The sequence below is a fragment of the Silene latifolia genome, chromosome 9, assembly GCF_048544455.1.
Source record: "Silene latifolia isolate original U9 population chromosome 9, ASM4854445v1, whole genome shotgun sequence".
Taxonomy (NCBI): domain Eukaryota; kingdom Viridiplantae; phylum Streptophyta; class Magnoliopsida; order Caryophyllales; family Caryophyllaceae; genus Silene; species Silene latifolia.
The window spans coordinates 97,464,213-97,485,601 of record NC_133534.1 but is presented as its reverse complement, the minus strand read 5'-3'; the positions used below and the strand labels follow the sequence as shown (position 1 = coordinate 97,485,601).

Genomic DNA, 21,389 nt, shown 5'->3' with positions numbered 1-21,389 from the left:
AGGTGCCAACCCCTAAGCATGACTCAAGCAACCCTCGTGTGACCAATGCTCAAGAAATAAATTCAAGAGCGGGGAAAGGGGAGGAGGGCAAGACCGCCGAGAATTACAAAACCGACACGAGATTCAACCAAAGGACCCATGACTAAGGGGACCTAGGCAACGACATCCTCACGGTTTTCACTCGTCACTCGATGAAAGAACAAGGTGATTTTTGTGACCAATAGTAACCAAAATCACTCAACTAACTCAACTAGCGAAAACGTGCCCGCAATCTAATGTGTAAGACCGTCCTACGTCCGATGAAATGCAAAAAATGGTAGAATGCACACAATATGAAGCAAGGGTTATAACGGGGCTAAGGAGTAGGTCGAAATGGGATTGGTGCAAGCACCGTTTGGATATGTGGAGCTCAAATCAAGAATTATCGACAGATCACATCCCATTTCTTATTGCAACACATGAGACACGTCTATGCCCTAACATAGCATGGATGACCAAAACTATGCAAAAATTGCATAAATCCAACTCAAGTAGGAAAAATTTGATAATACTCCTCTTATTTCAACAAATGGTAACGTCTACACCGTAACAATGGCTCGGTTTCCCAAGCCATGCAAAAAAATGTGTAAACCCGACTCATCTTTGGAAAAACATCAATTTGCCCTTTTTATTTAGCAACGGCTTTTTCTACCCCATTTAATGATGAGGAGGGGTGTTGCTTGCCTTTTTCTTTTCTTTATAACATATATACAACACAACTCATTATTTTTTTTTTTGATTTTTCATGACATTTTCACTTTTCTATTTTGTTTTTCGTTTCTTTTTCAAAACCTCTTATTTATATACAACGCCAAATTCACATCAAATTCCGACCCAAGTGGACGTGCATGCCATCCACCATCACGACCCAAGTCACCTCCTACAACACAACTACAAAACCGACCAATTCTTGATTAAGGAAGGGTGGTTATGGGATGTAGCTACTTTTGGTGGGTTTGCCAAATGAAAAGGCCAAGTTCAAGGGGGTGAATAAAAAAGGGACACGATGTAGGGGAGAAAACAAGGCTATTTGGCTATGTGAGGTTCATACAAACTGATTTTTGCTTCATATCACGTGCACGAAAATGTAATGCAATTTCACGGTCTAAGGACGATGCGACACACTTATGCGTCATGATGTGACATGCCTCGCGAGGAGCCCTACTCTCGAACCTAGATGAGGGCGGGGTATGAATGTACCCACCATAGGAGGCTATACCTTTACCTTTGAGTAGCTAAGTCGAGCCCTAGGTCTAGTCTACGGTCCTAGGTCTCACAAGATCGGTCTAAACTCATTGGTCAAGCCCGCTTCCCTCGGCTAACTAAGAGGCCACGGGTGCAAGTCACGGGGAGGGGAAAGGCACAATTGGACATATAGCTCATCATGGGGGTACTTCGTTCCCTTCCTCGACCGTGCTTAAGCAAATCATTTACAAACTAAGTGCAACTAAGTATACCAAAAACACATATGCACATGTGAACAAATGCATGCGGAAATCGAAAGAACATGAAAATAAACGTGCAAACAATGTCTAATCCTAGCAGCATACATCAACACCAAACAATCCACAGGTCTCCCAAGGAGACACCCAAGGCAAAAAAATTCCCATTCTCCTTCAAAATATCCAAGATACCAAAAAGAAAGAATAGTGCAAGGAGTAAGAGATAGGAAGGATTATACCAAGCGGTTTTCTAGCTCCTTTTTGCCTCAAAAGGTCAATGCGCTATGCCAAAGGTTAGACAAAACATATATATACAATGCAAATATTTTTTTATTTTTTCAAAATTTTTCAATTTTTAGGCATTTTCTTGAATTTTCTTAAATTTACAAGCATTTACAAATATATACAAATATTCACAAGAGTGGATATTTCCCTCCCCACACTTGAAATATACATTGTCCTCAATGGACAAAAGCATAGGGAGTGAATAGGAAAACTAAATAACATATTTTGGATTTTTAAATATTTGAAACTAAATAACATGTTTTTGTATTTTTAAATTTTGAGAATGTCCTCTCCACACTTGTTTATTTACATAATTCTTGATGTGAATGAATGTGTGGAGGATATTAGAATAGTAAATACATATTTTTGTTATTTTTGAATTTTTGAAAAAGTAAAGAACTTGTTTTTGTATTTTTTTTTTTTTTTGAATATTTGAAAATAAATAACATGTTTTTGGTATTTTTAAATGATAAAATTTCCTCCCCACACTTATTTATTTATATAATTTCAATGGAAATAAATGTGTGGAGGAAATTTGAAAATGAAATACATGTTTTTGAAGATTTTTTTTTTATATTTCAAATTTTTAGTGGTTTTTGGTTAATGAATGTAATGCATAAACTATTCTATATGCTAAATTGAAAGGACAATGCAAACTATACTTCATGAATGCATAGAGAGCTAATTTAGATTTACTCCTATTCGGTTCATGTCACTAAATGCAAAATGTGGTAAAAACTTAATTAAAGAGAAGGAGAATATATACATTGTAGTGGTTATTAAGTAACTCCACCAAACCTCTTCATCAAAGAGTCTTCAATCAACTGGGATCCCCCTGTTGGAATCCCGCTATCCCTTTAACAACTTCAAATTTTCCCATGGAGTAAGAGCTTCCAAGCTTTGACAACACTTCATGTACACCGCTTATGGCGTGGTGCACTTCCGACCATTTCCGGGCAATTTCTTCTTCAAGCTTCTTCTTGTCATGGACAAGAACTTCTTCATTTTCAAGGCTTGGTTCACATTTCCCTTTTCTTTTTACCTTCTTTATCCAATTTTTTGGTTTCTTCTTCTCAACCCTTGGCTTCATTTTTGGAGGGGTATTAGTGCTAGAATCAAATTTGGGAGGGATCACATTGGGGTGATCCCCTCCACCCTCAAGCTTTAACTCTTCTTTTCCTTTTTCATTTGTTGGGCAAGCTTCTAATGGATCCAAAAATGAAGGCCCTAAATTAGGTTCATCCAAGTTATCTTCCACCATATCCACCGTACAACAAGAGTTGCCCATAGGAGGAGACTTCATGGAATTATTGAGTTCAAACTCAATCTTCTCATTACCCACTTGGAGTGAGCGTTTTCCACTCTTAACATCTATCATAGCACCTCCCGTGGCCAAGCAAGGCCTCCCTAAAATGATTGGCACATGGCTATCTTCGGGCATGTCCATGATAAAGAAGTCGCATGGGATCACAAGTTTTCCAACCTTCAAAGGAACATCTTCAATTATTCCCAAGGGATACTTAACCGAACGATCGGCTAGTTGTAGGGAGATCTTTGAAGGCTTCAAATCTTCCAAGTGTAGCTTCTTAAACAAGGAAAGAGGCATTAAGCTAACACTAGCTCCCAAGTCACACAAAGCTCTCTTTATCTTCACCCCTTGGATAGAACAAGGAATAGAAAAGCTTCCCGGGTCTTCAAGTTTGCTAGGAAGTTTGTTAGTGAGGATTGCACTATATTCCCGAGAGAGGTTAATGGATTGTACCCCTTCATTCTTCTTTTTCATGGTGACAAGTTCCTTCAAAAATTTCCCATAACTAGGGATTTCAGTTATCATGTCAAGAAATGGTATGGTAACATTCATGCTTTTCAAAATTTCAATGAATTTTTCGTATTTCTTCTCAAGTCTTGGCCTTGCAAGCCTTTGTGGGAAGGGAATTGGTGCAACATACTCCCTTGGAGGTGGGGTAGGTTCTTTGGCTTTTGTTGGACTCGGTTCATCTTCTTTTGGTGGGTCAACCATCTCCACTTCCTTTGACTTCTCCACCTCAATTTCACCTTCTTCCACAACTTCAACCGGGTGCTCTTTCATTACTTCACTAGACACCCTTTTCCTCTTCCACTTAGGAGATTTCTCAACCTCCTCCAATTGTCTTCCACTTCTCAAAAATACCGCATTCATCTCTCTTGGGTTAACCGTATTACCCGGAAACTTCCCTGGATTTTGAGCCAATTGACTCAATTGTTTTGAAATTTGGGCTACATGAGTTTCCGTTGCTTTTTGGGATGCTCTTATTTCATCATTAACCCGGCTTTGTGAGGTAATGTGGTTGTCAAGTTTTGAGTCGACTTTTTGGTTGGCAATCACCAATTGCTCAAAGGCTTGCTCCCAAGAAGGTTTTTGAGGGGCTTGAAAGTTTTGGTTTTGAGGTTGGTTGAAATTTTGTCCCTTGAAACCCCCAAATGGTTGTTGGTTTTGAGTGACAAATTGTTTTCCTTGGAAACCGGGTGGGATTTGTCTTTGGAATTGAGAGTTTTGATTGAACCTTTGTTGTTGTTGAGGTTGGGAAGTGGTTGGATTTTGAATGTTTTGTGAAGCATAAGACAAGAAAGGGTGAGTTCTTTTTCCATTGACAAATTGGTTGTTGTTATTATTGTTGAACCCTTGCCTTGCACTTGTGGATTCCCAAATTCTATTTGCTTGCTCATAGCATTCCTCTTGGAGGGGTGAAATCAAGGGACATCCAATGGGAGTATGCCCTTGTTCCCCACACAACTCACAAGACAAGACTTGTCTCATATCGGAGCTTGGTGGTTTTGAATTTAGCAAAGCAACTTGTTGGGTGAGTTCATCTAGCATACCCTTAACCTCCACATTCAAAACCGAATTAGAATCCTTGCTCTTGCCCTTTCTTAATTGCCTATCATTTCCCCATTCCATAGTTCTTGAGGCCATCTCCTCAATTAGCTCCTTTGCCGCTTTATGCCCCAAAATGTCTAAGGCACCTTTTCCCGATCCCGCATCCAATGAAAGCCGAAGGTCTTGGGTCAACCCTTTGTAAAAGTTGTTCACTAGCTCGGCCTCGGAAATGCCATGGTGAGGGCATAACCGTTGGAGCTTCTTATACTGTTCCCATGCCTCATATAAGGTCTGATCCTCTTCTTGAGTAAAGTTTTGTAGTTCACTCTTGACTTTGGCCGTTCTTGAGGGTGGGAAATATTTGTTCAAAAATGCCGAAGCCAACTCATCCCATGTTTTGAAGGAATCCGGGTCACAATTCTTCAACCAATCCTTGGCCGAACCCCTAAGTGAACGGGGAAACAACCTAAGGCGAACCGCATCATCGGAGACCCCATTTGACTTGTACATGTCACAATTTTCAAGGAAGTCATTTAGATGATCATTTGGGTTCTCCAAGGGACCTCCTCCAAATTGGTTGTCTTGAACAAGGTTGAGTAAGGCATTTTTTATTTCAAAGTTATTAGCTTGAATTCTTGGCTTTTGGATGCTTGGATTGACTATGTGCTTAGGAGCCATAGTATCTCTTATCGGAACCGGATCACCCATGATGTTAGGTTCTTCTTCTAAAACCCCAAAAGGATTTTCAAACACCTCGGTAGCTTCTTGGTGATTACCTTCTTCAATCGGTGGTGTATCTAGTAAACCTCTTCTTCTTAGAGAATTAAATCTTCTTGTCGTGGCTTCAATTTCGAGATCAAGTGGATGTGTTGGTCGACCTCTTCTTTGTCGCCTACTCATGCAAAAGACCTAAGCACTTGAAAGAAAGGATTAGTAACAAAGGACTTAGTCTAAACTAGAACAAAAACGATTAATATCTAGCCGTACTCCCCGGCAACGGCACCAAAAACTTGATGGTATCAAGTAATACCTCGCAAGTGCACGATTTATAGTCAATAGGCAATTATATTGTGGGGGTATCTCGGTTGTTTAATCTTATAGTAGCTTTGCTAATCTTTTTAATATCTAGCTTTGCTAATCTTTTTAATACCAACATGTGCTATCAGTTGTTTGGGGGTATCTCGGTTGTTTAATCTTATAGTCAATAGGCAATTATATTGTGGAAACAACAAATTGCGACTCTTTATGCTTGTGTAATCTTTTGCATAATACTTGTTGAATATTGATTGTAGACTGTTTATGAAACTATAGAATGGATTCCGCAACCAAGTATGTTGTCATTAAAATCATGGGCTGCACAGGATCAAGGGGTCGGGTGACTCAAGTTAGAGTTAAGTTTTTGGATGACCAAAATCGTTTCATCATGAGGAATTTCAAGGGACCCATTAGGGAAAGAGACATTCTTACTCTTCTCAAATCTGAGAGTGATGGTGGGTGTATGAATGGCTCAGTGTTTAAATGCGTAAATGTGGCGGTGGGTTAATTGTTTAAGTGTTTCTGCGCTCGTTTCTCTATGTTTCTAGGCACGTAATGAGCATATCACATCCTTAGGAATTCACTTCCAATGTTTTTTGCCTACTGTGCCAATTGTTAGAGCATAGAATTCCGCCAAATTGGAAAAAAGGTTATGTTTTTCCATATGAATCATCATGGCTACTTATGTGTTACTTCCTGACACTATAATGCAAAACATGCGACATGGTTTTGCACTTTTATTAGCTTTGTCATTTCGCCTTGTAGTTCTACATGCTCAATCTCGATTCAATTCCACCTAGCATTTCACCAAATTAGGCCACCGCACCCGACAGAGCGTGGTGCAACAACTAGTAATGAAAAAGTTCCAAGTTTTCCTCATAGCTCAACCCGTTAATGAAATTTCTCTCACTTGAAGTATGAAAATGTCCAAGACATTTCTTATTCAAAGCATTATAAATTACATGACAAAGCTCCCATGTTTGACAAGGATGATGACATCTTATAATATATTCATGAAGCCTATTCAAATATTTATAAGACAATTAATTCTCATATTGAGGAAAATACTTAGAAGCCATTCAACTAGCGATTAACCGAAGACCAGACCTGGCAAAATTTACCTGACCTGAATAACCCAACATGACACCCGAACTCAAGACCCGAACTTGACCCCAACCCGAATTGACCCGACCCAGTATAACCCAACCCATATGTTTATTGTTTCAAAGTGATTGTTATCCACAGATAACTTTTTTACTCGAAAATGACTCGAACCCGAAATGACCCGACCCAATTTTTACAGGCCGAAAATGACCCGAACTCGACCTAATTGGCATGTTTGCCAGGTCGAACTCAAAGGAAATAGTGAACAAAAATCAAGACTAAATTAGATTCTCCAAAAATATTAATGACCAACTTATATCTAAACAAATAAAAGACTAACTAACGGAGACAATCTAAACTACAACGCAAAAATTAACCATTGCCTTTCCCGACAAGACGCCAAAATTTGGTGAGCCGAAGTAGTATACTCCCAAAGATAATGTTTATAACACTTACTACTTCAAACTAAATAATAGTATATGGTAATAAAGGTTGATCCGCAGAGAAGGCGTTGTAATATATGTGAATTATAATTTATGTAGAAAGTAAGTAACTAATAAGGCGGGGATTGAATGATTTATCAAACTGATCATAGACTAACAATTTTCCATTAACTCTTGAGCAAACTATCGTGGGAACAATTTCCCATTTCTTTTGTAAATATTATTTAACTTGAAACGCGATAATCAAATAACCTAATTATTAAACAACTTAATACAAGCGATTAGTTTAATTCAATAGTAACATTAACCAATCAGGATCGATAGAAGTGACAACCAATAACACACGCGATTATTAGTTGGAATCACAAGTTAATTCTCTCTTTAACCTAGATATGATAAAAACGCATCTGATACAAAGGGTAAATATTATCAATTAGTCTTGCTTGTGACGGATATATCCGTCACAAGCTTGAAACGGGTCGGATTGTACCACTTACAATGAAACAATATAGAAGTGACGGAAGTGTTAGGACTATGCAACATTAATGAGTGAATGACTTGTTGGGAATTAAAAACAACAAAAAAATTTACTTTCCCCAATGCAAGCATTTTACCACACAATTTCAAAAAGGTATCTTTAACCTAACACACTCATTTACCGTCCACATTTTTTATCCTCTCTCATCTTCATCTTCTCTCTTCATATTCTCTCCTCTCTCTCATATCAAACCCTCATAAACGCTTCACAAATCAACTATAAAGGGTGCCATTGTGATATCAGACGGATTCGAATACAATTTTCAAAGAAAACTAAAAACCTCTCCCTCTTTAATCTCCTTCCATCATAAAATCAAAGGAAAACAAAAAAAACTCTTATCAAGAACATATTCATCTGCTGTCATCATCAAAAAAAAAAGTGACAAGAAAAACAATGGCAAAGGTAATTTACGAACATGCATTTGATTTGTTTATTTTCATATGTTTGGAATCACCATAATATTGTTACATGCTAAGTCGGGATCTTTTTAATTGGAGTTAAATTATCTATGTATTCGGTAAAAAATAAAAGGAATTAAATTTAGATATTTGGTTCCTTTTGTTTGGAATATGTGAGTGGAGAAATCTTTTATTTTCTGATTTTCTGAGTTTTAAATAAATCTTTCTTATGAATAGATAAATATGTCTCGTATGTTGATTTTCTTGGTTTGTTGTTTGAATCTCTGGGTTTGTTGCTTGTTTTCCTTGGTTTGTTGTTGGATTCTCTAAATTTATTGATGTTTTTCTGGTTTTGTTACTTTGTTGTTTGATTTTCTGGGTATTGAACAATTGTGTCAACAAGCTTAAAAAAGTAATTGAATGGTGTATATGTTACATCTTTTGGTATTCGTGATACCATTCATTATCGTTCAATGAATGGTAACATAAAGAAAATATATGCTTACATGAAAAATCTTTGTATGTGATCATTTTCAGACTGTATATCTCCAGTAGTCAGTAATTTGTCAACAAGTTTAAAAATGTAATTTGTTACAATTTTGATGATTGTAAAATTGATATCAATGTTGTTTTAATGGTAACATATTGGACAACTATGTATTCATTTTAATGAATGTATATATGTAACCAGTTATGGACTGTATATTACTTGAGTGGTTTGATTGAAGTGGTCACATGTTAAACTGAGGTGGTTACATTTTCTTCAGTGATGGGAAAAGTTATGCATCTTCATCTAATTCATGAAATTCAAGACTTGAAAATACGATTTTATGCAAACACAATATGGGTGCAGTGTTGAAGACAGTGAAGCATGGAGAGCATGTAGGTAAAAGGTTTAATGGGTGTTCTCTTTGGCCGGTATGTTATTTGATTTCATTTGTTGTTTGTTAATTTATTTTTGTAATTGAATTTGATTATATCTTGCATAATCATTTCCTTATTGATCAACACTTGCAGCATAATGGTTGTGCCTTTTTTCAATTAGTTGATGCATGACAGAAAGTGAAGACTTAGAGAAGAAGAACGACTTGCAAGAAAAAATGAAGAAACTAAAGATAAAGGATGAAAAGTTGAAGATGGTTGTTGTAGAATTAAATATTGAAATCATGAAATATAGGAAAAGCGAGTGTAGATACCCGTATCCGTCGATATTGTAATTTACAGAAATCCCGAAAAAATACCCGATGATGATATGACACATGTTTACCTACATCGCTCGTTAGCAGATTTCGTTTTGTGATGCGGGACAAGCGTTATTTGACGATTTTATAATTTAAATGAATTTAAATTATTTCGAAATAAATGAAATTTATTTCATCGGTTTTCATATTTTCGAGTTTATTTAAAATTTAAAGCTTTTATAATTTATTTGAAAAATAAATTATTATTCAAAGTTTTTATTTTAGATTTATTTGAAATAAGATATGTGACGGTTTCGTTTTTATCGCTTTATTTAATTTGAAAAATTAGATTTTAAGCGGTTTTAAACGAGGTTTTTGAGACGTTTTAAGCTCGATTTTTGAACGATTATGAGCACGATTTTCGAGGCATAGCTTTGGTTCAAATCCATCTCCTAGGACTCGGGTTCGATTCCCCATACCACCACCCTTCCCCTTCCTTTTTCCCTCCCCAAACCCGACACCAACAACACCCCCCCTTCCCCTGTTTTTCCGGAGCCCAACCCACAACCAAACCACCACCATTCTCAAACCAACTAGCCTAGCCATCCACCCATCACCTAGCTCACTAACCCAACACCTATCCTAGCCCTATTCTAAAACCAACTAGCCTAGTCATCCACCCATCACCTAGCTCACAAACCCAACACCTATCCTAGCCCAAACCCATGCCCAAACCCGTGCAAAAAACTTAACCTGTGCCCTGTTTTGCCGCGATAAAAGAGGGACTTCCCGAGTCCTTTTCGAGCCCCCATCCAAGCCAAGTACCTTCCCTCGTTTCTCTTACTTATTCTCTAAGTAAGAGAAGATATTTTGCTTATCCTACCAGCTCACACAATCTTCACATAACCGAAACAATCCCTTCATTTATCTCCTTCCAAATCCTTTCCAAAACCGACATAATCTTCTCTACCTTCCATATTTCGACCAAACTATCCTACCCCTTCCTCAAGCAATGTTTTTGGAACCCTAAGCAGCCAATTACGGAACACTAGCACCCCTATTCCCTTTTCTTATATAAACCACACACATTAACACCGAAAAAAGGGACGAAAAACACAACACCCATACACGTTTCAAAACCCTCGCATTTGCACTCCATTCTCACGTTACAAAGCAACCTCAAACTCCTCTCATACCCAGAAACAAATTACAAAGTTTACATAACACCCATACACGGTTCAAAACCCTTGCTCTTTTATTCGTGTTCTCTCGAGTTCTGGACAACATATATTCTCGTCTATTTTGAGTCATTTCAAAACCGTTTTTGCCTCTATTTTTTGCCAAAGTTTGAATCTTTAAAGTCTAAGGATTGCAGAACATTTTTCAAATTTAAATTTGAGTAAGAAACAAAGTCACAATCTTCGTTTGAAAATCACTGCACTAACTGCCTTTTACGCAAGAAATTGTTTTTGTTTTTCGAAATTGTTTTCGTTGTTATGAAATACTAGTTAGTGTGGATGTCCATTGGGTTTATACGCATTATATATGTAATTAGGGTTCTGATTCACCCTTCTCTTACGTACTATATATACCCCATCAATAATGAATAATGAGAACTCTCTTCCTTCTCTCTATCTATTTGTTTGTTTTCTCTCTACACTTTCTTCTGTAATTCTTATTTTATAACACGTTATCAGCACGAAGCCCTAACCTATCGAGCTTCCATCAAAATATTTTCGCACCTCGTCTGCATTCAAGCGTCTAACATGTTCTAATTACCTTTCGATGTTACGCATATTACCATGTGCTTATATTTTTCATGCCTGCATATCTTCCTTCATATCCTTACTTTTTGCACCAATTTCATTATCACGTCTTTGATTTACATTTAATACTTGAAGGTTAGAAATAATTTTTCATTCACATACGTTATAATAATTAATGTGAGACGATCTCATATCTATATAACGTAATACTATCTCCTCTCTATTTATACAAGGTATTCTCATATCTATTCAATTGAGACGGTCTCCTATATATTCAATTGAGACGGTCTCCTATCTATTTAATTTGAGACGATCTTCTACCAATATAGTTTAAGACAGTCTCGTATTATTTTAATATGAGAACAATTCCTTATCCATTTAAACAATCTCCTATCAATTTAATGTGAGACGGTATCATTCAATTAAAATTCAGATTGATAAAATCCCAAAGACCATCCATCCATTAGGCCGTACCAATTTTTATTCACCTGTTATCATATCACTTCTATTCTATACTTCGTTAATTTTTTTTTTTTGCAATTTGTTTGTTGATCTATAATGCCACTAGTTCTTATTGTTATCTTAAAGATTCATTAACTAGAGTTTTTACTTATACTTTTCATAAGTCATAATTTCTTGACAGAATTCTAATTTGTTATCACAATTATGCTAATGTGTTGATGTGACTCAAATTTGAGCACATTTAGTCCCCGAATTAACCTTGTTCCTATGCTTTATAGCACTTATTTGGGTCATTTACTATCTTTAGTTTCCCATTTTGCATATTCTTTGAGGTTTTGTCTCCTTGGTAGGAAATGATTGATAACCTTGCATTTATGAGGCGAAATGGAGCTAAATGGATCGCATCAAATGAACAAGCATCAAAGAGAAGACCAACACTAGAGGCCTACGTAGATAATAAAGTGAAATGGGCAATGATGAAAGGATCCTTGCATCCCCAACATGATCCTTGTGGATTGTTAAGGAGCAAAAGAAGAGAAGCACTCTGTCTAGGAAACCGAGCGGATCGAGCATGATCCGAGCGTCTCAGAACACCAGGATCCGAGCGTCTTGTACCCAGGATGAGCGGCTTGAAGTGTCAGGATCCGAGCGTCTTCCCCAGGATCCGAGCGAATCACAAGGTAGAACAGCCCGTGCCATATCACGGGACGAACGGACCGAGGCAGGACTAGCAAGGAGGATCCGCTTATTTCCCTCGGGAGTTGCATTTCCTCAACTTTTCATAAGGTCTTAATTGTCATTTAAGCCCTTATTAACCCTAATTCTTGTACCTAATCTTTAGTATAAATACCCCTTTGTACTACCTAGATTAGCATGAATTCTTAACCATCTCTTAATCAAGTTGTAATCCTCTTTTAATCTCATCTTAATACTCTCAAATTAGTCTTAATTTAGTTGTAATACATTTCTCAATATTAATCGCATCTTAATCTCTCCTTAATTTCTCTATTGTTCTTCCTTTATCTTGGGTAATTAGAAGATTATTTGGGTTTATTTGGAGGATTGACAACCTTCCATCAATCATCAAGTACTTCTTTTATTCTTTGCTTTATTATTTGGAATCATCTTCATAGGTATAATTTCTCTTTACCCTTGTTTAATTATTGTTAATCACTTTCATTTATTCATCATGTTTTGCTTTGTTAATATGATTGACAACCTTATTAGCATGCTAAACTTGATCATGAGTGAGTAGTTCCTTAGCTAGGGTTAATGGGGAATTAGGGGAAACAAACATGGGGATTGATCTATGCTGAATTTAATATGTTTTCATTATTAATTTGCTTACTTGTTGTGATTTCAACTTATGCATATGTTATGTTTGATGAAATACGAGCCTATGAATCCTTGCATTTTTTACCCATCTCTTATCTCTTCAATGAGTCTTGTAAGTTTATAAACTAACTCGAGCCTTATTAGACCATATATAAAGTTGAATAGGAAGAATTTAGTCGACTTGTAGGTGTTGTACAATCTAATCGATTCGGCTCCGGGACCCAAACCTTCTTAGGGATTGTAAGATATACACTAACTCGTTCCCATGACAACAATAAGTACTTGTATCTAGTTGAGAACATGTTTATATGATAAACTCCCATGAATCCCCTATGAACCCATGACACCCTAGTGCCTTTAATCAATTGTTTACCACCTCTATTTACTTTGCTTTATTTTCATCTTGTTGATTAGTTTAGTTTATCTCCTACCTCAACCCAAATTGTGACACCCTTAGACATAGCTTTTTACAATTGAGAATCCTACATCAATACCCGTCCCTAGGGATCCGGCTTTTACTTACCTCTTTACTAAGAGTAGTTTGTGAAGTTATAAATATTGTTTTGGTTGGTAGCTTTTGACGACGAGTTATACTCACACCAAAAAATGGCGCCGTTGCCGCGGACGGTGTTAAATTGATTTGATTTTCATTAATTGTTTTTAGTTGTGTGTTTCTTTACCTTGGGGAAGTCAAACTCCTCAAGGTTGTTCTAATTGTTTTCGAGTTGTTTGATATTTTTCATGACTAGGAGATCACAAATTAATCTATTACCTATTGATTTTGAGATTGAAAGAACCTTAACCAACAATAAAAGAGTTTCTAGAGGTACTTCAAGAGTTGTAGGTATTGGAGAGATTGTGGACATTCAACCAAATAACATTGAGTTCACCAACGCTTTTGTAAGAGAAGGAGAGGATAACCCAATAAAAAACCCACTATAAAATCAACCCACAATGCCTAAATTTTCATCACATTCTGTACCAACCGAGGAGAGCCTACCAAATGGTACTCCTACACCACCACAATTAACCGGTAATTTCATTGCCAAATCCGCATTCATACAACTAGTTGAGAGAAGTCAATTTGGAGGGATACCTAGTGAAGACTCTCAGCCACATATGGAGATTTTTTGTGACTATTGTGATGCGATATCTCAAACCGGAGTTACTCAAGACCAAATCCGATGGGTATTATTTCCTTTTTCTTTGATTGGTACCGCAAAGCAATGTTTGAAGAGCCTAGACAAAGCTACCCTTGGTACTGATTCTTGGAAGAAGTTAGCACTTGCTTTCTACAAGAAATTCTATCCTCTGGAGAAGACTAATATGTTGAGAGCCCAAATCACCGGGTTTAAGCAAAGAGATGAGGAATCATTATATGAGGCATGGGAGAGATTTAAGGACACTTGTCGTTCTTGTCCACACCATGGGCTTAGTGAGTGGTTCCTTGTGCAACAATTTTGGAACGGTCTATTTGAAGATTCCCACAATATCCTCAATATGGGATCCAATGGGATGTTTACCGAAGTTGATGACAATCAAACATGGGCCAAAATAGAAGAGATGGAGGTTTATAATTCACAATATAATCGGCCTCGAAAGGCCACTAGAGGAGGGAAGTATGAGGTAGATTTCATCACTCAATTGGGTGCTCAACTAAGTGCTCGTATTGACACCATCAATTTAAAGTTTGAGAAGGCCATGGCTAAGCTTGATGAAGCTTCCAAATCACCCAAACAACATGTTAATGCTATGGTGGCATCATCCTCAATTCCAAGTGGAGTTTGCGAGAGTTGTGGAACTTTGGGACATTACCAAAGTGAATGTAGGGGAACAAATGAACAAGTGAATGCTTTCCGAGCATACAAAAGTGGCACCCCTTATTCCAATTACTACAATGAGAATACCAAATTTCATCCAAATCTTTCATACAAAAGCCAAAATTTTCAAAACCCTCAACCAACATACACCCCACCTCCAATGAGAAATCAAGCTCAAAGACCTTTTTACAACAAAAGACAAGGTTATCAAAATCAACCTTCATACAATCAATACAATGACCAAAGATTTGATGTTCAAAAAGCGGTCCTCCAAATGCAAAAGAATCAACAAGAATTTTTCACCCAAATGCAAAAAGATAGCCAAGCAAAAGATATCACCATCAACAACATACTAGCCCACACCATGATTTTGGAAACTCAAATGACTCAATTAACATCTTCTTGGTCTCAAAGACAAAAGGGACAATTACCACCTCAAGGTAATCCACCAAGGCATGAAACAGTGAGTGCTATCCATTTGAGGAGTGGTACAAGATATGAAGGGCCGAAGAAGCCAATTGATGGAGATGTGGAGGATTCTAGTGACAAACAAAGAGTTGTGGAGAACTCTAAGGAAGAAGAAGAACCCACCAACCAAGAAGTTTCAAAGAAGAAGAATGAAGAGAAGGCTAAGGAGAAAGAGCCTATTGTGATTAGACTTCCTTCCCAAGTCATCAAGCTAAACCTAAGTTTGATGAGAAACTTGAAAAGTTCATGGAAATTGTAAAGAACTTAGAAGTCTCAATCCCATTCACGGAATTGATCAATCATATTCCGGCTTATGCAAAATACATCAAAGACATTCTTACGAAGAATAAATCCATCCGGAAGCTAGAGACTATTTCCTTTACCAAAGTAAGTAGTGCTATTCTTCAAGGAAGTTCACCTCCAAAACTCAAAGATCCGGGAAGTTTCTCTATTCTATGCACCATTGGCAACACTACAATCAACAAAGCATTGTGTGACCTTGGAGCAAGTGTAAGTGTCATGTCTTACTCGGTATTCAAGAGGCTAGGAATGGGAGAACTCAAGTGCACTAACATTACCCTTAAAATGCCGGATCGATCAACAAAGATACCTTTAGGGGTATGGGAGGATGTGCCCATAAGAATTGCAAGTTCTTCATCCCGGTAGACTTTGTCATTATAGACATGGAGGAGGATTCCAACATTCCTATCATTTTAGGAAGACCTTTCTTGTACACCGCGGGAGCGGTAATTGATGTGAAACATGGAGAGCTCACACTTGAAGTTGGGGATGAGACAATCAATTTCAACCTTGACAAAATAATGAGAGCTCCCCGACTACATGAGCCATGTTTCATGATCGACCATTATAGCCGAGAAGGTGATAGGAAGAAGTTGGCATCTCAATGCAAAGATCAAGCTATGGGTAAAGAATCACCACCGATAAGGAAGAAGAAAGCGAATAATCTTTAAGATGCTCTATCCAGAGAGCGAGGAAATTTCAACAACAATGAGAGCTTGAATAGCTCACCACCAATCATGACAAAAAAGGAAGAAGGCCTCATTGGCCATGACAACAAGAAAGAGGAGTTACTCTTGTCAACTCATGATACCGTTGGGGAGCAAGTTGATGAAGTTTGTGGTCTATGGGATGACGAATTTGAAGGATTAGTCAATACCTACATCGGCAATGCTATGACCTTAGACCAAGGCTTTGGTGATCCTTGTCATCATCTTGACTCAAGTCATCACCATAATAAAGAACACAATGTGCAAACATCTACGAAAGACCTTTATGATGAGAATGAACATGCCTTTGACTACTTCTACAAGGTGTTGAGCAACATCAACAACACCTTGGCTATGCCCCCTTGATATGTCACTCAAGAATGAGAGTTTGGTGGAGTCCTCCCTAAACCACCATTTGTAAATATTCTAACACTCTAACTTGCATTTTACTTCTTGTATTGCATTTTTGTCATTTCTTTGGATTTACATTTTTATGCTTTGATCAAGATTTTCATCATGAGAGAAAGTGAGGGAGGTATTTTAACGTGTTTTTGATGTGTAGTGTTTGATCTAGTGTGGGGATAGCAAATGTGTAGGCAAACCAAGCCTTCGTAGTGCACCTGCAACAATGGACAAAGGAAATGAAGAAAGAATGATACGGGAAATGAAGACCCCCACGGGTGGAACTGAACTCGTGGGTGCAGAAGAGAATCCAAGCAGCCCAGGAGGGAATCCGCTCGAGCTGGCTGTAATCCGGGCGTCCCAGAGGAGCATCCGAGCGTCCTGGCTCTAGGACGAGGGTCTTGGGAGTGCTTAAATTGAAGAAATGGGTCTGTTGCAAAAATCTGAGCATATCACATACATGACGAGTGTCCCAGGCCATGAGCCGCTCGTCTTGAGAACAATCTGCGCGTCCTGGCTACTTCAAAAAAAAAAAATATTAAAGTTCACGCTGTTTGTAAATCAGAGCGTCCCCAGGTGAAGACGAGCGTCCTCAGCAAAATCCGCTCGTCTTGGAAGAGATCCGCGCGTCTCGGCACGGGTTGAAAATGTCAGAGCACACTGACTGAGGATTCGAGCGTCCCCAGTCCAAGCCGCTCGTACCCTGCTGCTACTTAACCAAAAACACGGGATCCTCCTTCTTTCCCCAATTCATTTCTATCTTTTACAAATATAAACACACACCCTTTCTCCCTCAAAACCCACAATCCCCTCATCAACAAAACACAAATTCCCCAACCAAATTCACCAAAATAAAAAAAAAAACTTCCTAAAATCAAGATTAAACTACTCCTTTATCAACAAAAGACCATCCCAAACATCAAAATCCTCACAAATTGAATCGATTTTCTAGGGTTTGAGCACAATTTCGAAAATCCTAAAATCGATTGGGAATTGATTGAAGCTTGAGGAAACAAGGAGCATTCAAGCAAAATATTGGTTTGTTGATACAATATTGACAAGGAGAACAACATGGAAAGAACAAAAGGTGGAAACAAGGAACCCAAAACCTCAAATCTATCCAAAAGGCAACACGCTCTTCTAGCCTCAAAGGCTATGGTAGTGCATCAACCAAGGGTGGAGATTCAAGAAATTGCTACTCCTATGGTGGAAGCTACACCTACTCCGGTCATAGAACAATTTCAAGATTATCCGGAGGTAACTTTCATAAACGATTCTCATAGGAAAGCATTTGTATCCTGACACGTCTATCGCGTACCTGTCAAAAATAACCAACTGGCCAACTAACTAATATAGCTAGGGAAGTCGGGTCGAATCCACAGAGAGGTAGGAAATTGTCTGCTAAACTAGGTTCGCCAAGGTAACCAAAATGGGGGTTTTAAATTGTGATTTCTAAATTAAAGGAGCAAGGGAAAGAGAAATTAAAAGGAGGGGTTTGACAGATAAAAGAGAATAGCTAAGACAAGCGGTTCGCCACAATCGTCTGGTCGAGTAATCTATGTCCCAAGTCAATGCAGTACAGTCTAAAGGATAGCGAACGTCACCTTTCGGTCCTTAATTCACCCTAAAGCGTAAACAGTTTAACTTTCGCCCTCGCTGCAATACTCTATTGTTCGCTACTAGTCTCCCTCTTCCAACCTTTCGGTCCAGGTCAAGGTCCACCAAGAATAAGGGTCTAATTGCGTCGACTCAATTAGGCAATTACAGTTATTTGTAGCATTTAAACAACAAAGGCGGTACCGGCATTGATCTAGTACTTCGATTACTCTTCCTTCAAATCATGGGTCCCCTATAGTCTTAGCATAGGGATTTAGCTACTCATAATTGTCAGATTAACAATAACAATAGCCAAACAATTAAAACTAAACATGATGAATGATCTAATTGATTGAACGATTATCAAGTAAAGAGAGAAAAGGAATTAAAACAATAAAAACAATAAGGGAATAATTAAATTGATAGTACCGAATCCGAGTAGCAAGGTAGAGAGTAGAATTCCCAAAGAACAGTGACCAAAAACAACAGATGAAAATGTACGTGGTAAGGGAGATGGGAGTAACGTAGTGTTCTCCTCAGTCTTATACTGAAAAATTGTCTTAAACCTAATCCATGGACTGATTACAAAAGCCCATAGAAGATTAGGCGGAAATAAACCAAAAACACACGAAAACCTCTCGATCGAGTAAGTTGATCACTCGATCGAACTCTAAGTCACTCGATCGAGCTAGAACCACCTCTCGATCGAGCACTGCTTGCTGAACATCCTCGATCGACTCCTTGAGCTGGTCGATCGACCAATCTTGAGTGTGTAAGCATTCGATCGAGCACTAAAGCACTCGATCGAGCTATATATGCGCACCAGGACTTGAACATCTTCCTTAACTAATCTCATACGTCCTCCAAGTGTAAGATTCCCAAACTCCGGATCCTTATTTCCCGTAAATGCATACAATTGGGACAATTAAGGCTCGATTTAGCTCCTCCTCGGTCAATTCCTGCAAATTACAATAAACGGACCAAAGTAGAATATTCGGGGGTATTTGTAGCCAGATGCTACATAAAAAGCATAGAAATGCGTGTAAAAATGAGGTGAAAACCTTATATAATAGACACGCATCAAATCTCCCCAAACCAAACCTTTGCTTGTCCCCAAGCAAATATGAATGCAACTAAGGGTGAACAATAGAACGGGACCAACGCATCAGCTACAAATCATCCACTAGAACCAAATTAATGCAACAAAAATGACAAAGTGGCAACCGAAAAGTGCAAACGAGTTAAACTAATGTTTCAAGCTTACTGAACCGTCGACCTTGCAAGATTCAAAGATGTCGGACTCTCACGGGTCGCTCGTCACTCAAAATCAGGTATAGGGTGAATATATATGAAAGATAGGAAGAAGCAAGACACTCACCTAACTCAACCTATAAGAACATGCATGCAGTTAACATGAATAAAGTCTCTACAACCGTACATATGCATTCCAACCATACTAGTGACCAAGACACGTGACGAGGACTTACATTTGGGTTAGTGAGGTAATGGGTAAGAAGGGGCTAATATGAATTTGGATATGTGGGGTTAATAGCTAAGCTAGCAACAACGGATCCAAATATAGACTGCATCCCACTTCGTACTCATAACAGCAAGATGAAACGGTGCAAAATTATGCACTAAGCTCACAAAACCAAAAGTCGTCAACTCCCCATAAGATATACATAAGGCATGGGAGTGCGAAACATTGTGCAATTCTTATTCTTTTTCATTCATTTTTTTTTCATTTGAATTTTTTTCATCGCTCTTTTTTTTTTTTCGCTTTCTTTCCTTTTTTCGTTTTTTTTTTTTCTTTTTCCCTTCAATTCTTCCACCATCTTCTGAAATCAGATGAAATAACCATATTGCAATAACACATTCCGAGAACTACTCGTTACTAGCTCAGCTAGGGTAGGAAGTATTATAGAAAGTAGTTGGTAGGACAAAAAAGGCAATTTGGCTATGTGAGGCTCATGGGTAGAATGAAATAAGGGGGACTGCCTCTCCTAACACGTGTTGCCATCCACGACCGAATGCATACAGTATTAAGAAGACTAGACTCATGCTTATGCAAATTGATGTTACATGTCTTAAAGAGAGTACTACTCACATTCTAAATGAAACCGGTCATGAATGTCACCAGTTTAATAAGCTCTAACCTCAGAATGTATTGTAGCTTGCCGACATAAAGAATCAAGTCTATTCGTTCAGATAAGAGAGAAACAAAAACTCGTAGATTATGCACATAATCATGCCAGCTAAATGTCAAGAATATGCAAGGCTCAAGTAAAGATTCAAAGTAGCGTCAATGTCCAAACGTTCCGACTCAATGCAAACATGAAAATTATGAAAAAATTTTTGAATTTTATGATTTTTATATGATTTTTGAAATTAATTAAAACAACAATGCATGCGGAAATAAATAAATTAAAACAAGCAAAAATGCAAGAACATGCAGACACAGATATGGATGCATACCTCCCCAAACCAAACCGTACAATGCCCTCATTGTACCAAAAATAGGGAAGAAATGCAAACTGAAAGGGGAAGGAAGAGTGGAGTCGGAAAACTTACAAAACGTCATATAGCGGGACCTCCCCAAACCGACCATGAACATGGGAGGTCAAAGAAAGTCAAAGTGTGGCTTTGTAGACGTAACACAACAGCGGCTGTAGATCATATCCCTTCGATCGAGTACGTGGAATGGCTCGATCGAATGTTTTACAGCATGAGTGGACTCGATCGAGCACTGAATCACTCGATCGAGTAAGCATGGATAGGGATTTGGTCGATCGAGGACATGACCTCTCGATCGTGTAGCAGCCGCATCAGAAAGTGCTCGATCGAGCACAAAAACCTTCGATCGAGTACTTTTAATCTGCAAAAGACGTATAAAGGCAAGGAAGCACAAATATTGTTCAAAAGCAGCGTCTAATGTCAACGTAAAGCTAAAGAAAAACAAATAAAACAAAGAAAACAAATAGTTCAACAAAAGCAAAAAATAAAACTGTCCGGGCTGCCTCCCGGAGAGCGCGGGTTTAATAGGTCCCGCACGACCTTTCTGGCATCAATTTACTGGCGCGTCGAGCTCGTCGAAGCGCAGGACTTCAACGCGGTTGTCCGCTTCACTCGCCTCGTGGTAATGCTTCACGTATTGGCCATTCACCTTGAATCTGTGGCCCTCGGAGTCTTCAAGTTCTACGGATCCAAATTT

At 38.2% G+C, this 21,389-nt stretch overlaps 1 protein-coding gene and 2 non-coding genes across 3 annotated transcripts; 1 reads left to right on the top strand and 2 right to left on the bottom strand.

Annotated features, from left to right (window-relative positions):
- Positions 1-2,586: 2,586 nt before the first annotated feature.
- LOC141601381 (uncharacterized) lies at positions 2,587-5,523 on the bottom strand. Its single transcript, XM_074421656.1, has 2 exons — positions 4,545-5,523; positions 2,587-3,980 (listed from the first exon to the last, which is right to left on the bottom strand). Exons 1-2 carry the CDS (start codon positions 5,521-5,523, stop codon positions 2,587-2,589), a joined length of 2,373 nt encoding a protein of 790 aa, XP_074277757.1.
- Positions 4,853-4,959, top strand: LOC141603728 (small nucleolar RNA R71). Its single transcript, XR_012525586.1, has one exon. It is a non-coding gene; the product is annotated as a small nucleolar RNA R71 (small nucleolar RNA).
- An 8,688-nt stretch (positions 5,524-14,211) lies between the features above and the next one.
- On the bottom strand, positions 14,212-14,318 carry LOC141603685 (small nucleolar RNA R71). Its single transcript, XR_012525544.1, has one exon. It is a non-coding gene; the product is annotated as a small nucleolar RNA R71 (small nucleolar RNA).
- Between the last annotated feature and the right edge of the window lie 7,071 nt (positions 14,319-21,389).